The sequence below is a fragment of the Puma concolor genome, chromosome E2 (assembly GCF_028749965.1).
Source record: "Puma concolor isolate L17-30 chromosome E2, mPumCon1.1.hap2, whole genome shotgun sequence".
Taxonomy (NCBI): Eukaryota; Metazoa; Chordata; class Mammalia; order Carnivora; family Felidae; genus Puma; species Puma concolor.
In genome coordinates this window covers 59,433,395-59,451,134 of record NC_141681.1, presented here as the reverse complement: position 1 = coordinate 59,451,134, position 17,740 = coordinate 59,433,395, and the positions used below count along the sequence as shown (strand labels likewise).

The 17,740-nt window shown below is 47.2% G+C and overlaps 1 protein-coding gene across 1 annotated transcript in view; it reads right to left on the bottom strand.

Moving 5' to 3' along the window:
* NLRP2 (NLR family pyrin domain containing 2) overlaps positions 1 to 13,948 on the bottom strand; it is a 31,211-nt gene extending 17,263 nt beyond the window's left edge. Inside the window, exons 1-5 of the mRNA XM_086690684.1 lie at positions 13,669 to 13,948; positions 12,255 to 12,299; positions 10,524 to 10,598; positions 8,726 to 8,800; positions 6,996 to 8,583 (exon numbers count right to left, since the gene is read on the bottom strand). Coding sequence (XP_086546810.1) covers positions 6,996 to 8,583; positions 8,726 to 8,800; positions 10,524 to 10,598; positions 12,255 to 12,299; positions 13,669 to 13,948 — 2,063 coding nt within the window. The remainder of the gene's footprint in view (positions 1 to 6,995; positions 8,584 to 8,725; positions 8,801 to 10,523; positions 10,599 to 12,254; positions 12,300 to 13,668) is intronic.
* Between the last annotated feature and the right edge of the window lie 3,792 nt (positions 13,949 to 17,740).

Here is a 17,740-nt window from a genome sequence, read left to right as displayed (position 1 = left end):
TTCAGCTCGGGTCAGGATCTGTCGGTGAGTTCTAGCCCCACATTGGGCTCTGTGCTGACAGCTCAGAGCCTGGAGCCTACTTCGGATTCTGTCTCCCTCTCTCTCTGTTCCTCCCCTGCTCATGCTCTGTCTCTCTCAAAAGTAAATAAACATTAAAATAAAAATTAAAAAAAAATAGAGAGTGATATACATGTAAATAGAGGATATTTGAATGTCTGATGGTGGATCCATACACATGATATTCTCAGTCTGATTTACAACTCTATTTGTGACCTAAAAGGGTATCCAGGGTGCCTGGGTGGATCAGTTGGTTAAGTGTCCGACTCTTGATTTCAGCTCAGGTCATGATCTCAAGGTCCTGAGACTGAATCCTGTGTTGGGCTCTGTGCTGGGCGTGGAACCTGCTTGGGATTCTCTCTCCCTCTGCCCCTGCCCACGTGTGCTGTCACCTATGCACACGTGCTCTCTCGCTCTCAAAAAAAAAAAAAAAAGTCCATAAAAACTTGAGAAAATGCAATTTTTTCAATATATGAAATTTGTCAAATTGGTTTCCATACAACACCCAGTGCTCATCCCCAAAGGTGCCCTCCTCAATACCCATCACCCACCCTCCCCTCTCTCCCACCCCCCATCAACCCTGTTTGTTCTCAGTTTTTAACAGTCTCTTATGCTTTGGCTCTCTCCCACTCTAACCTCTTTTTTTTTTTTTTCCTTCCCCTCCCCCATGGGTTCCTGTTAAGTTTCTCAGGATCCACATAAGAGTGAAACCATATGGTATCTGTCTTTCTCTGTATGGCTTATTTCACTTAGCATAACACTCTCCAGTTCCATCCACGTTGCTACAAAGGGCCCTATTTCGTTCTTTCCCATTGCCATGTAGTACTCCATTGTGTATATAAACCACAATTTCTTTATCCATTCATCAGTTGATGGACATTTAGGCTCTTTCCATAATTTGGCTATTGTTGAGAGTGCTGCTATAAACAAACATTGGGGTACAAGTGCCCCTATGCATCAGTACTCCTGTATCCCTTGGGTAAATTCCTAGCAGTGCTATTGCTGGGTCATAGGGTAGGTCTATTTTTAATTTTCTGAGGAACCTCCACACTGTTTTCCAGAGTGGCTGCACCAGTTTGCATTCCCACCAACAGTGCAAGAGGGTTCCCGTTTCTCCACATCCTCTCCAGCATCTATAGTCTCCTGATTTGTTCATTTTGGCCACTCTGACTGGCATGAGGTGATATCTGAGTGTAGTTTTGATTTGTATTTCCCTGATAAGGAGTGACGTTGAGCATCTTTTCATGTGCCTGTTGGCCATCCGGATGTCTTTTTTAGAGAAGTGTCTATTCATGTTTTCTGCCCATTTCTTCACTGGGTTATTTGTTTTTCGGGTGTGGAGTTTGGTGAGCTCTTTATAGATTTTGGATACTAGCCCTTTGTCCGATATGTCATTTGCAAATATCTTTTCCCATTCCGTTGGTTGCCTTTTAGTTTTGTTGGTTGTTTCCTTTGCTGTGCAGAAGCTTTTTATTTTCATAAGGTCCCAGTAGTTCATTTTTATTTTTAATTCCCTTGCCTTTGGGGATGTGTTGAGTAAGAGATTGCTATGGCTGAGGTCAGAGAGGTCTTTTCCTGCTTTTTCCTCTAGGGTTTTGATGGTTTCCTGTCTCACATTCAGGTCCTTTATCCATTTTGAGTTTAGAGAAAATACAATCTTTAAGTAATTACATATCCATATACACAGACGTATCAGAGAATGTTCATTTTGTTCTGGGGGTAGGGTTTGTGTACGTGACCCGATTTCTCTATCTTTTTCAACATTGCTTTAATTTTATTTTTTAAAAAAAAATTTTAATGTTTATTTTGTTTTTGAGACAGAGAAAGCATGAGCAGGGGAGGGGCAGAGAGAGAGAAAGAGACAGAATCTGAAGCAGGCTCCAGGCTCTGAGCTGCCAACACAGAGCCTGACGTGGGGCTCGAACTCATGAACCATGAGATCATGACCTGAGCCGAAGTCAGACGCTTAACCGACTGAGCCACCCAGGCACCCCTGCTTTAATTTTCTATTCATGTGTGGGACGTTCGCAGTCGGTGGGGGGGGGGGGACTGATTCTCAGGAAAATGGTGCAAACACTCTAAACCAAGACGTGTCAGAAAATGAAAACATTTTAGTTACCGATGGAGAAATCCTATGGGACCTAAGGGATAGTCTAATATCTGAAGGTTTTCCTGGAGAAAAACAAAGGTGTAAGTGCCCAAGGAATAAAGGTAACATGTCACTGAAAGAAGCAGCTGGTACTTTCAACAATTTCAGAATTGGGCTTTTTTTTTTTTTTAAAGTTTATTTAGTCAGAGAGAGAGAGAGAGAGAGAGCAGAGGAGGGGTAGAGAGAGAGGGAGAGAAAGCAAATCCCAAGCGGGCTCCACGCTGTCGGCACAGAGCCTGACGTGGGGCTTGAACTCATGAACCGAGAGTTCATGACCTGAGCCTAAATCAAGAGTGGGATGCTCAACCAACTGAGCCACCCCAGTGCCCTTAGAAGTAGGCATTTAAAAAAAAACTAAAAAAAAAAAAAAGAAGTAGGCATTTAAGGGGCACCTGGGTGGCTCAGTCGGTTAAGCGTCCGACGTCGGCTGAGGTCATGATCTCACGGTTGGTGAGTTCGAGCCCCGCATCAGGCTCTGTGCTGACAGCTCAGAGCCTGCTTCCCATTCTGTGTCTCCTTCTCTCTCTGCCCCTCCCCCACTTGTGCTCTGTCTCTATCAAAAATAAATAGATGTAAAAAAAATTAAAAAAAAAGAAGTAGACATTTAAAACCTACTACTCTCCAGTGGGTACTGTGGCTACTTGGAAATAATAGCACGGAGGCACAGAAAGTGTCTAACTTGCCCCACATCATCACACACTAACAGAGACAGGACTCAAAGTCAAAGAATAAGATCCCAGCACCTGTGCTCACCTCTTACCATCTTCTACCTATCAGCTCGCAACTGAGTTCCACTGATTTCCGATCAAGGCAGTTGGTTTTCAGAGCATTAAAATGTATCTGAATAATTAACTTATTATTTCCACCCCGTCCCTAAGCCTTTTGAGGGTGGTCACTCAGTCACCCTCTCTTTTTTAAAAAATTTTTAATGTTCATTTATTTTTGAGAGAGAGACAGATTATGAACAGGAAAGGGACAGAGAGAGAGAGAGAGAGAGAGAGAGAGAGAGAGAGAGAGAGAGAGAGACAGGAATCGGAAACAGGCTCCAGGCTCTGAGCTGTCAGCACAAAACCCGACACGGGGCTCGAACTCACAAACCTCGAGATCATGACCTGAGCTGAAGCCAGACACTTAACCACTTGAGCCACCCAGGTGCCCCAGTCATCCTCTCTTCTGAAGGACAATTTTCCTTCCTCCTGCAGAAGGACAAGGTTATACAAGACTGTGTTTTGGGGATGCTCTCCCAGAGGCACTAATGGAGTCCTAATTTTATTTGGGTCAATGTCAATATCTTCCTAAGGTTCAAAAGAGCCCAGAGAAGAAATAGTTTCCAAAGACGGAAGCTTTGTTAGTAGACTTGACTGAAGAGCAAGCCCTACACACAGGAGACAGTTTGTGGTTTGAAATAGGGGAAGGGAAAAGAAACCAGACAGAAGTTAGATTCGGTCAGCTCTAGGGCCCTGGCTGTTTTAAGACAAGGTTATACCTTTGGTTTTTTTAGTGGTACTTGCCCTGAATACAGACACATTTAAAATAAATGACCTAGGGGTGCCTGAGTGGGTCAGTTGGTTAAGCGTCCAACTTTGGCTCAGGTCATGATCTCATGGTTTGTGGGTTCGAGCCCCACATCGGGCTCTGTGCTGTCAGTGTGGAGCCTGCTTTGGAGCCTCTGTCCCCCTCTCTCTCTGCCCCTCCCCTGCTCGTGCTCGCTTGTTCTCTCTCTAAACATTAAAATAAATAAATAAATAAATAAATAAATAAATAACCTATCGTAAAACTTGAGGCACCATGAAGATGAGCCATTATCAACCTAGATTCGTGACTTTTCTTTAAAAATATTTTTAATGTTTACTTATTTTTGAGAGAGACAGACAGACAGAGAGAGACACAGAAAGGGAGAGACCATGTGAGCCGGTGCGGGACAGAGAGAGAGGGAGACACAGAATCTGAAGCAGGCTCCAGGCTCTGAGCTGTCAGCACAGAGCCTGATTTGGGGCTTGAACTCACAAGCTGTGAGATCATGACTTGAGCCGAACTTGGACGCTCAACTGACTGAGCCACTTGGGTGCCCTGAATCTGTGACTTTTCAAAGAGCATGGTCTATGTGCTCTGGGGAGTGAGGGGGAATCTGGGGCTGTGTAGGGTTAATGTCAGCAACTGTCTTATCAAGATAAGATAATCAAGCCACTATGAGTGAAGTCATATGATTTTTGTCTTCCTCTGACTAATTTCACTTAGTATAATACCCTCCAGTTCCATCCATGTAGTTGCAAATGGCAAGATTTCATTCTTTTTGATTGCCGAGTAATACTCCATTGTATATATATACCACATTTTCTTTATGCATTCACTCATCAAAGAGACAAAACAGATGAACATAAGGGAAGGGAAACAAAAATAATATAAAAACAGGGAGGGGGACAAAACAGAAGAGACTCATAAATATGGAGAACAAACTGAGGGTTGCTGGAGGGGTTGTGGGAGGGGGGATGGGCTAAATGGGTAAGGGGCATTAAGGAATCTACTCTTAAAATCATTGTTGCACTATATGCTAATTAATTTGGATGTAAATTTTAAAAAATAAAACAAAAAAAAGAATAAAGCAAAGATTTGGGGGGGAAAAAGATAAGCCACTAAGTAGAGAAAGTGATTTGATTAGAAGGCGTCTTGTGACTTAACCATTCTGAGAGTTGCAAACCAGCAATGCAATGCTATGGGGTTGCTGTGATGGGGGAGCACAGAAGGGAAAGTAGCAAACAGCATGTGAAAGGAACTTTCATGAAAAGTAGGCGTTTGCATTACAGACCAGAACGGTCATAATTAAACCTAAAGACATCCGTGCTGCCTTTTCCCCGATGGGAGCTCTGAGAACCAAGCAGCCGGACTGTGGTTAATGAAATGCCACTTAACACTGGTGCCATTGCTGGTTTTAGCCAAACCAAGGTTAAAAAGAAACAAAAAGGTGGAGGTTCCTCAAAAAAATTAAAAGTAGAACTACCTTACGACCCAGGAGTAGCACTACTAGGAATTTATCCAAAGGATACAGGAGTGCTGATGCGTAGGGGCACTTGCAACCCAATGTTTATAGCAGCACTTTCAACAACAGCCAAATTATGGAAAGAGCCTAAATGTCCATCAACGGATGAATGGATAAAGAAGATGCGGCTTATATATACAATGGAATACTACTTGGCAAAGAGAAAGAATGAAATCATGCCATTTGCAGCAACATGCATGGAGCTGGAGGGTATTATGCTGAGTGAAATAAGTCTGTCAGAGAAAGACAGATATCGTATGTTTTCACTCACATATGGGTCTCGAGAAATTTAACAGAAGACCATAGGGAGAGGGAAGGGAAAAAAATAGTTTCAAACAGAGAGGGAGGCAAACCATAAGAGACTCTTAAATACAGAGAACAAACTGAGGGTTGATGGGGGGAGGGGGAGAGGGGAAAGTGGGCGACCGACATTGAGGAGGGTACTTGTTGGGATGAGCACTGGGTGTTGTATATAGTGAGGAATCATGGGAATGTACTCCCAAGGCCAAGAGCACATTGTATACATTGTTAGCTAACTTGACAATAAATTGTATTAAAATAAAATAAAATAAAAGCTCTGATACTCTAAAACAAACAAACAAACAAACAAGCAAACAGGAAAATAGAGACCATTTTGACTTGGGATCTTGGATGGGATAGAGACAGGAGGTTATTCATGCAATTTTGTTTTCATCCAAAGCATTTCTTGGAGGACTCTCCTGCAGAGGAAGGACTTAGATAAACCAGCATGCGGGCCTGTCTAAACACTTGGATGAGAGAAGAAACAAAATCAGAATACGGATGAAGGGATACGGTCTGTGGACTGCTGGTGATCTGGGAGGTGGGGAGATGTTCACGCCAACCTGTTGTGCGCCTAACGCTCCCTTGGCAGTGACTCAAGTTTCATGTGGAAAATAGACACCTCCCCCAGGAAATCAATGAGGGCATTTTATTCTGGCCCCATGAATGTGCATGAGGGTTTCAGATACTGATTTTGGAGGACAACTTAGGGGTTAGGAAGAGGTGAGTGGATAAGATAAACATTAGTATGTTGGGGGGCCCTACACAGGACCATGAGCAGTGATCATGGATTGTGACTGTAGGACTTCACGAGCCAACGGACTTGAGTCTAATCCCACTCAAGCACCCTTTTCTGAAAACCAGTATCTTCATCTCGACCCGGAAGATTACACGGCACCCATGGGCACCGGGTGAGCAGCAGCATTTGCAAACTCTGTAGGAGCTCCGTGGATGTTACTGGAGCCTACATCAAGAATAACAACGCCAACCGTCTGGGGCCACCCTCACGGTCTCTGTCCTGTTGGGCAAGGCGCCTGTGGAAGGACTCCCCTTCCATCATGGTGGCATGGAGCCTTCCCACCCCTAGTTGATTCAACCTCTGACTTCACATCTTTAATGCTTTTCTACCCATCATGCCAAATGGGACAATTGCCCAGAAATGGGAAACCTATACAGCCAACATGTGAACTGAGACAGGCTGGGCCGTTTGCAAAAACTGCTCAACTAAGGGAAACAGACAGGTCTCAAAACACTATCTGGTTCCCATGACCCCATTCCTAGTATGAATATAGCACTTCCCACCTTGAGTGGCAAGCCGGCAGGAAAAATTGTGGCCAGAAGCCCGTTCTGACCCTCAGCCACACGGAGCGGAAGTCGGCCCCGTTCCGGGTGCCGCAGGGTGGGAGGCTGAGGGCGGGGGCAATTCACAAAGTGAACCGTGAGGCTCCTTACCCGGCAGCCTGGGCCTCGGACCCCGACGCGGTGTCGTCGTCCAGGAACACGCCCTTTTCCACCTGCAGACGCAGTTTCTGCAGCCGTTCGCAATGCTTGAGGCAGAAGGACGCGTGCGCGAGGTCCGTGGGGTCTTTCAAGTGCAGGGACACTTCCGTGACCGAGGCCACGGCTTCCTTCACCAGCGGTTCGTCCTGCGATTCGTAGAGACGGCACAAAGTCTCCCTCGTGTCCGTCACCGAGGAGAAGGGGCCGTTCTCGGGGGACCTCACGGTGCACGCCAGCAGCTCGTGCTTGAGCTCCGTGGACACCGGGCAGCCGAAGGTGGCCCCCAGCTCCCTGACCCGGTCTTCGTTGGCGAGGCCGAACAAGAAGCGCCCCACGTGGGCCAGGTGGGGGTTCCGGCGCCCTTCCTCCTGGGAGAGCAGCCTCCGCACCCCGCGAGCGCCCCAGCCGGGGCCGCCCTCGCCGCCGCCCAGGACGTAGAGCGCGGCCGCCAGGAGGTGCTGCAGGCTCAGGTGCAGGAAGCGGTAGCAGCCCGCGCACTCGCCGCTCTGCTGCAGGAGGCTCCGGTCCACGAAGGGGCGCAGGTCGGCCTCGCGCACGCCCAGTCCGCGCAGGTCCCGGGGCTCAAACAGCGAGGTCTGCGTCCACACGCCCTCGGCCGCCAGGAGGCACAGGGCGCGCAGCGGGGCCCGGGGGCGCGGGCGCGGGCAGCTGCCCGGCGCGGGCGCGAACCGGCTGCACAGGAAGCGCAGCAGCAGCGACGTGGCGGTGCGGCACGTGCGGCCCGGGTGGTCGCCCTCGTCCGCGGGCAGCCGCAGGCAGGCGCCCAGCATCCAGCACACGGCGGGCGCCGAGCCCAGGCGGAGCAGCGCCGCGTTGCTTCTCATCAGCTGCCAAGCGCGCCGCGCCTGAGCCTCGCCTCCCAGCTGTCGCCGCAGATACGCCCTGCGCTCCGGCTCCGACAGCCCCTCGACCTCCACCAGGAGCGGCTGCTCCACCACCAGCCGCAGCTCCCCCAGGGCCTCGGGCCGCGTGGTCACCAGGAGCGTGGCCGCGGGGAGCAGCTTCCTCTTGAGCAGGCCCCCCAGGAGCACGGGCGCCGGCCGCCGCGCGGTCCAGTCGCCGCCCAGGTCGCGCGCCAGCGCCGCGGCGGGCACGCGCAGCTCCTCGAAAGCGTCGACGACCAGCAGGAGCGTCCGCGCCCGCGCGAGCAGCCGCGGAAGGGCCCGGCGCGGGCCCGGGGCGCTGTCGGCCAGCAGCTCCGCCAGGGTGCACGGCCCCCTGCGGCTGAGCGCCTTGCAGCTGAGGTAGAGGGCGGCGGGGCGGGCGCGGGCCTGGCCGGCCTGCGTCCAGTCCAGCATGCACTTCTTGGCCAGCGTGGTCTTCCCGACGCCCGCAGCACCGTGCAGCACCACCGTCTGTGCGAATGGCCCTGCAAGCATTTTAGCATTACAGGATGGGACCAGTGTCTCATATCTCTGAGTGACCATGTGGATGTTTTCACTGGCCTCTGGCCAAAAGTTCTTCTTCCTGCTTTGCCAGACCTCCTCTTCCAATATACTTCTATATTCATCCTGTTTACCTTCGGTGATAGGAGGTAGGGGATAGGAAGGACATAGCTGGTTATTCATTAGGGGGAAAAAATACTGTGTGTTAAGTAGGAAAGGAAAACTAGAGAAGTTTACGAATAGCACCAGGCTCATCCAGGAAGACAGGATACAGACCTGGCTCCTCTCCTTTCGAATCTTCCTTCGCTTCTTCTGGGTCTGTGACATCTTCTCCCTGCATTTGTGCAAGCACTGCAAAATACAAAGTAAATGGAGCTTGATGTAAATACAGGTGAACTGCTTTTTTTTTTTTTTTTTTTTTTTTCCCCAGAGATACGAGGTTGCAAGGAGTTCAGATTCTAAGTTCTTTGTTCATATGTGCTGGGAGGCATGACAGCTGGGCTTAAAGAGATGACTAGAGCAAATGACATTCTAAACCATAAGAGACTCTTGGATACGGAGAGCGGACTGAGGGTTGATGGGGGGTGGGGGAGAGGGGAAGGTGGGTGCCGGGCACTGAGGAGGGTACTTGTTGGCATGAACACTGGGTGTTGTATGGAAACCAATTTGACAATAACTTGTATTAAAAAAAAATTAAACCAAGTGACAGCCCTCTTTAGTAACATCAAACTCCCGGATGAGACACCCAGAACAAGAAATGTTTGTTCTATTTGCTCATTCAAAACTCAGTGTGATCTATGGAAACTCCTTATCTCTCCCCACCGGACTAGAACACGCACCAGGATATCAGGGGAGAGACCTTCACCATACAGCCCAACCCATTATAGCTGCTCAAGTATCTGGGTAAACCAGTAGCGTTATGCCTGTGTGGAATGCCAGAGAATTCCTAAGTATCTGCCCGAGCTAAGAGTAAAATCCGTGTACATCAAGACCAGCACATGAAGGTTCTTGGCAGCATCATGCAAGGCGGTCAAGTAGAAAAAATTCAGGGCGCCTGGGTGGCTCAGTCGGTTGATCGATTGACTTCAGTTCAAGTCATGATCTCGGGGCCCATGAGTTCGGACATGAGTGCTGACAGCTCAGAGCCTGGAGTCTGCTTTGGATTCTGTCTCCCTCTCTCTCTGCCCCTCCTCTGTTCACACTCTGTCTCTCTCAGAAATAAATAAACATTAAAAGTTTTTTAAAATATATTTTAAAAAAGTGGAAAAAATTCAAGCATCCATCCATCCATGAATGGGCAATGTGAGTGTGACTCATCCATACAATGGAATATTATTCTGTAATAAATATGGATGAGTTCACGATATATCCAACAATATGGACGAACCTCAAAAAGATTATGCTAAGTGACAAAGAGACACAAAGACCACATATGTCCAGAAGAGGCAATGCTAGAGACACAGAAAGTAACAGTTGCTTGGAACTGGGCGACAGAGACCAGAGAGTGACTACATGTGGACATGAGGGGACTTTATGGGGTGATGTAAATGTTGTAAAATTGGAGAGCGGCCATGGTTGCGAAAGTCTACATTTACACAAAATCATCAGTAGTACATTAAAATTTAGGATACATAACATTTATGATACCTAAATTGTACTTCACTAAGGCCATTTAAAAAAATACCATCAGGCCAACTTAAGAAATTGACTGATGTTAAACTGACCACAGCACTGGTTGAGGCAAGACACCTACCTCTGGCAGGTCTTAATTTTCTCATCTGGGAGTTCGATATTACTAAAGTCTGAGCATCTGAAACTGAAAAAAATGATGGAGAAACTCTATACAATACACTCCTTTTCTGTGAACTAAAGAAATTCCAATTCTTTCCAATGTTCATTTCCCCGCTTTGTTCTTAAGGAAGGGAAGAAGGTATTTTCTGAGAGACATTTCGGGATTATAAATAGTGGAGGGAAATGAGGTTGGAGAGAGATGGAGAGTCCAGTAAGGGTGGGTGGGGGGAGGGAGAGGAGAGGTCACTCAGCTTGCTCCAACACTGAGCGTTCTATGACCAACCTGGCTCCTCTTCTCCTGAACACCGTTGTGTCTCTTCCAGGTTTGCACATTTTGGTTCCGGAGTCCTGGTGATCCCTGAGCAAAAAGGGGGGGCATTTGTAGGCTTGTCACTACGTAGCATTGCAACTTCTGCCCAAGGAAGAGACTGGGACTTTAAGAAGGGTCATGTTTGACAACTGGGTGTCGATAGTTAAGCCCGGATTACGTGAACAGGATGTTAACGTGATACTGGAGATAAAATCAAAGTGTGCCAAGCCATGATGTCAGGCTTACATGCCTCTGTGGCAAGTGGGTTCCTCCGTGGTTCAGAACACACAATGTGTGTTCCGTGTCAGGGAGGTGAATGCAGAATAATCTCCAAAGGCAGAAGGAGCCCTAAGACTGAAGAAAAAGGCTGACAAGTCCAGTTGACAAGAAATGGCTTATTAAGAAGCATGTCGAGAGCATCCACAAGACAAGAAGATCTTTGGAACCCTGCTTTTATAGCTCTAGAGGCTGGGAGTACATGTGTCGAGAAGGAGAATAGATGTGTTCCACAGTCCTATCTCCAGAGCAGATCAAGGACATTATGCACTGAGGGTGTACTTAAGGGTGTGGTTAAACAAAAGGAAAGACAGTGGACATGGGGGTGGGAGGGCGGCTGGGCTCAAGAAGACTGCAGGTCACAGAGCAGTCATCATGGTGGATTTGTCCTAGGTGTCACCAGTCAAGTTCACACAGTGAGAGAAATGGGCACGTATACACCATTACTTCCTCCTGAGGGCATCAGAAACCTTCCATGCGTTAATTCCCGGGTTTCTAATAAGGTGGTTAAAGCTTCGCTGTCCTGGGAGGGGCTATAGGAACAGGGGGGAGTCACGAAGGGAGAGGAAATACTTCCAACTCAACACTGGATAAATGAAGAGGGGAGTCTAGGAGGGTCTTGCAGAAATACCCAGGAGGCAACTGGCTGGAGTATCCATAGTTGTACCTTTGCTTTTCAAACCAGCCTCTGGTTTACTGTTGGCTTGAGCCCAGGTCATGCTGTTAAAGGTACTGGTGATTGATGATGTCAAGAGAAGAGAATGTTGAAAATCACAAACTCAAAAATCCTTTTGGCCAGGGTTAGCAGTTTTTTTTTTTTTTGTTTGTTTTTTTTTTTTGCTACTGCAAAGGACCAGACAGTAAATATTTCCTGCTTTTCAGGCCACCTCTCTCTACCTTTCCCCTTGTGAGGCAAAAGCCATCACAGATAACGTATGAGCAAATGAGTACGCCGTGTGCAAAGCACACTTGGTTTATGAATACTGATGTTTGAATTTCACACGGTTTTCATAGGCTGGAAAATAGTCTTTGAGCCCTCCCCCCCCCCCCCATACAATTTGTTCCTAGCATATAAGATGCACAAAAGCACATGGTGGGCCAGATTTGGTTTGTGAGCCAAGGTTGGCCAACCCTTGCTGTAGGTCCGTCTAAAATCTGGACAGTCCAGATTCCAAGGGAAAGCTCACTCTTTCCAGCATCTGTATTTACTCATTTCTACTGTAAATCCTGCTTTTTTGAGCTCCTTTCCCTACGTCTTAACTCTTCACCCACCTGGATGGCAGCAGAAATGAGGGCTTGGCTTTCTTTGCATCCTTAGTGCTCAGCACCACATTTTGTCTATTTAAGACAAGCTCCTGAATTCCAAAATCTCTCTCTCTCTCTCTCTCACACACACACACACACAAGACTGTAAATGAGGTAACTTACTTAATGATGGAGGCTTATTTCCCAGAAAAGACTTCAAAGCTACTTCTAGGAAAGGAGGGAGAAACTGCACTTTTCAGAGCCAAACCCTTATAGGTATCCAACTCTGAGTAGTTTCTTCCAGTTATTTCTAAATTCGTCACCTTCAGAGGCCAGCTAGGGATGAAAACCCTCGCCTATCTATTTGAAGATAGGGAACATTAAAGCTAAAAATGGATCCCTGGATGGAATAAAATTGGCCTTTTTTTTTGTAAGAAAAATAAAATCGTAGGATAGGAAAACGATTTTGAATACCCTTGCTGAAGAGCAAGAGAGAAAATGTCCTCTAGAGCACAGTGGTCTCCAAGACAAATGTAACACCTGTCACAAAAGTATGTGATTTCGTATCTTTCTAGGAACCACATGATGAAAGCTGTGAAGAGGTACAGCTGATTTTCATGCTTTTTTAATGTAGCTCTATGTAAAATACTAACACTTAGATGTGTAGTCGGTATAAGAGTTGTTCATGAGATAGTACGTAAAACTGTGCAGTTAAAAGCCCGTGTGTATTTTATCCTTGCAGCACACCTGAATTGAACCAGCCACACCTGAAGTGTGTACTAACCACATGTGGCCGCTCTGTTAGGTGTCAGAGCCCTGGATGATATTATAAAACCTTGGGTGCACACAGGTGTCACCTGGGAAGCGGTTAAGAACCTGACACCTGGGGGGAGACACAGATCACTTAGCTAAATAATGATCTCCGGTGGTAGGTTCTGGACATTAGCGTATTTAAAGCTCCTGAGGACATTGCCCCTAACAGTGAAAGTTGACAGCCACTAACCTAAAACACAGTTCTCCACTCAGGGGACATTTGCCAGTGTCTAGAGACCTTTTTGGTTGTCACACATGAGGGGAGTATGCTGCTGGCATCTAACGGGTAGAGGTGTTGGGATGCCAGCACTGGGGCCCCAGGGGTGTTGCCAAATACCTCAGAGGAGGTTCCCAGCCCCACACGTTGTTAGTGCTGCTAGTCAAGGGGAAGGTAGGGGTTTGCATATTGAGTGTGGATCAGAGTGTATGGAAGCAAACACCATAAGTGGGACCTGAAAGTGAAACAGAGTGTGTACAATAATTTAACATCTTGGAGGAGGTATGGAAGAATGGGATCATGAATATATTCTCTAAGGAACAGCTTTGGACAGAGCGGATGCGGAGGGAGGAGGCCAGGGGAGGTATACAATACTTGGGCAGAGTGGAAAGAGCTGGAAAAGACTTGGAAAAGAGCTGAAAGATACCGCCAGACTTAATGAAGGTCTAGCATTTGGGTTCAGGGCAGGTAGCCTCTCCAAAGCTCAGTGTTACTCTTGTGCATCTGAAACCTTAGAGGCTACTATTCTTTCCTCCTATGACACAGTGTGGACTCATTTCTACTTACCCCTGAGCTCATCCTTTGCTTTCTCAGACAGATCTGTTTGGTTCATCTTGTCAAAGACTTGGATGGTCACCATCTCTACCCAATGGCTGGGGCAGCGGTTGGTGAGAATTTCTGCCAGCTGCTTCCCATCGGCTTCCTCTACCTCTGTCGGAGGGATGTGCTGTAACTCATCTTGCAGGGAAAGGGGCCTCAACAGAGACTTGAACTCGTTCAGCTCATCCTGGCTGAGCTGTTCCAGAAGGGGCTGCAGGTTGAAACCCGGCTGCGCAGCAGGTACCATCTTTTCCTACGTGAGAGATTTGAGCTTTGGGCATTAAAGAAGAATCAAGGGTGGAAATGAAAGAGAGCAAATTGGCACTCCTCTCTCAAACGCCAGTTGCCTCTGTGTTGGGACTGGGCAATTCTCACTGCCCAACTGCTGCTTTAAGAACAAACTCCCCGGGGGCGCCTGGGTGGCTCAGTCGGTTGAGCGTCCGACTTCAGCTCGGGTCATGATCTCACAGTCTGTGAGTTCGAGCCCCGCGTCGGGCTCTGTGCTGACAGCTCAGAGCCCGGGGGCTGTTTCAGATTCTGTGTCTCCCTCTCTCTCTGACCCTCCCCCATTCATGCTCTGTCTCTCTCTGTCTCAAAAATAAGTAAATGTTAAAAAAAATTTTAAAAAAACAAAAAAAAGAACAAACTCCCCAAAAGGCCAAATTCACACGAAACTCCCTTAGTTTTTGGCTGGATACAGTGGTTCACGTTTTTAGAACCTGAGACCCTTTTGAGAGTGTGCAAATCCCTGAGGGTAGGTAGGAAGTCCATGCTGATGGGTCTTCTGGACTTAGCAGATCACCTGTTACTTTCATTAAATTTGGTGGACAAATGAGCTAATGAGCACTACCGACTTTAGCTCTCTAGGACCCTTGGCTCAAACACGCAAACTGTTCAATGAATAGAATTTCAAATACATGTCTCTTGAAGTCAGGAGATCACTCTTTTTAAGCAACAGTATATTGAGAAGGGGTACCACTCAACTGCCTGGTGAGCCTCTGTTAAGATGCTTTCAAAGTCGAGACCATTCTGTAGTCAAAGTCCCTGACGCCCGAATTTCCAGTTGTAAAACAACTATGCCGTCACCCACCATATTAACTGGCTTTGGGCCTTTGTTTATTCAAGTAGAAGCTACCGCTGGGTGCTGGGAACAATTTTAGAACTGAAGGGACCACTATAAAGGTGGGTAAGAAACCTGCCCACTTGGGGTTTATGTTCAGTTTTGGGTACACATACATGGTATGGGAGAAGCAGACATTTCACACATAAACAGAAACAAGTGACATCAAAATATGAAGATAGGGTGATATAGAGAAATAGAATGAAGGGAATTTTGCAAGACGTGAGCATGGACATTTTCTCAGAGGAATAGGTCAACTGCTAAGATGCAGACAAGGAGCTGCCAGATGTGGGAATTTTGTGGGGGATAAATTCTAAGCAGAGTGAACAAGGTGTATGAAAGCTCAAGGCTGAGTGGAGCTCAGCAGGTTGGAGGCAAACAATACAGGTACACAATTGCTACAGCAGATGAGCACAGGATGAAACTCATACCCTAGGGTCAGATCTCTGATCATGAAGGCAGTGGCATGGTAAATTGGGATTTTTATAATTTGATTCCAGGTACAGTCCAGCAGGGATGCCACACCATCTGTCCTATACTCAGAAGCACTTTGTCTTGTTGCATGGGTAGGATAGAGAGCCGTACCAAAGAGCTGGTAAGGGAAATGTATTCATGATGCTTGAAGATGGTAAGAAAGGGTTTACTGGAGAGAGGCAGCTACAGCCGGGGTTTGGAGGCAGAGGACAGAGATGGAGCTCAGCTCCAAACACAGCAAGGACAAGTGGGTGGATCCAAGGAGGTGGGGGTCGGTGGATGGACAGTCACGGAGAGGAAACATCAAGGCTACGGGCATTCTTGTTAGATCCATTCACCAAGATTCCTGCTGAGGGCAGACCAGGGTGAGCAGATGTCACCTGGTTGAGGAGGAATTTGATCAGATAGCAAGGGTGGGGGAATTTTTGCTAAGCTGACCCAGCAGGATTCTGGCTCAAGTTGGACTAAGTGGACAAAGGAGAGAGCCCTAGGACAAGGTCCAATGGAAAAGAGCACCTAGGATGCTGACTCCAGTTCAGTCAAGAAGACCATCTTTGTCAGTGCCTGGCTTAGGATTCTGAATTCATCCTGAGGGTGGAGGGGTCAGGTCCCACGTTGGTAGTCCCTGCAAGGTGGCTGGCACTGCAATCTGCCCTTTAGACTTAGCTCATTTAATCCTTACGATATCACCAAGTGTTATATTCTCCCTATTTCACGTATTGATACTGAGGCACCAGAGAGGTAAGATAGACCATTCAAGGTCACATGACCACATGGACTCTGAACTAGATACTATAAATAGCTCTGAAGCCCAGGTGTCAATCACCCTGATGGGATGGTTGTTTGACTTGGGTGTAGTTGTGGAGAACTGAATTACATCTTTTGAGAGAAATCAGTGGTTTCTGGGCAGTAAGGGAGGGAAATGAAGAGAAAATGAGGACCCAACAAATACCCAGGATAGGGCCACCCATCTAAACAGGGTTCCTTCCACTTCCAGCTGCTTGGATTTCCACATTCCCTTCCCAGTGAGGAAGGGGCTGGGTCTAGGGTTAGGGTCAAGAACAGCCCCTCCACTGTGTTCCTGAGGTGCACGCCCACTCTACCTGCTTCTTAATTTGTCACCAACTCCATTCATAAAACCACGTTTCAGCCAAGGGTGGTCATGGGACATTGCTGGCCCACGAAGTCAGCTTAAGCATTTTTGGTTGGGCTTCTGAGAATGTTATTTTTCTCTTGATATAAAGGTGGCAGAAACAGCTGAGTATCCTTTGACCTTTGTCCCCCGACCCTGCCAGGCATGTGGAGAAGGTACATGTGGTCAGGAAGCCGCAGTCGACCTGAAAGAGGGAAGCTGGGCCCTCTGGGAGTTAGCCTGTGGCAGCTGTATTTGCTCCAGACTGTGGTGTGAGGGATAAGGTCATCTGAAGCATCCCCAAACCGCAAAGCCAGGAGACGCGTCCCAGCTTCCACATGCACCAAACCTGCTCCAACATATGCCTAGTAGTTCTGTTTGTATTGGGTTTCAAACAAATCCTGTCGACCAACATTTTTTTTCCTCATGTAAGCATGCATATATATATATATATATATTTCATTTTTCTTAAGGTAAAATTAATGTAACATAAAATTAGCCATGAACCATTTTCAGGGAACAGTTCAGTGGCATCTGATACATTCAAGTGTGCAACCACCAGCTCGGATTAGTTCCAGACATCTTCATCTCCCTAAAAGGAAACCCCACTCCCCAAACGCCCCTCCCTGCAGCCCTCTGGTGACCACCAGTCTGCTCCCTGTCCCCAAGGATTTGCCTGTTTGGAAGATTCCCACAAATAGTCACACATTATGTACAAAAACTAACTCAGAACAGACCAAAGACCTAAATGGAAGGGAAAAGCTACATAACATTTTAAGGTATTTATGAGTGCCTAAAGTTTTATGCCAGCTTAAGAAAAAGGACATTTTTTTCTAGTGTTTCTTCTCATATTAATAGGCAGCTGTGATCCTGCCTCCCCATCTACCTTCCTCCCTCTGAAGGCAGAGAGCCACTGCTCACTCAAGATCCTCAACACCTTGATTCCCTCCCCCCTCCTCCCACCTTAGTTTGTAGAGTCCTTCTTGGCCCTACGATCTCCTCAAATTTGACTTCAGGTTATATTTACCAGCAGATTTCATGTGTCTTTTTTTTTTTTTAAAGAGATGGTGGCAATGTGCCCCACCAAAGTGCCATTTATATGCTAGTCAGGTCAGGTGTTCAACACATAATTTAGTCCCTTTGAAAGAGTTGGACGAGGTCATTGTGTAAAATGATCCTTTAAAACGTGGAGAATGGAAATTTACAGAGGTTGAGTGATGGCCAGTTCTCACCCAGCTGTGAAGTGTTGAAACCAATATTCTACTCAAAGCAGTCTTATCCCAGAACCTGTGATCTCAATTCCTCTGCTAGTT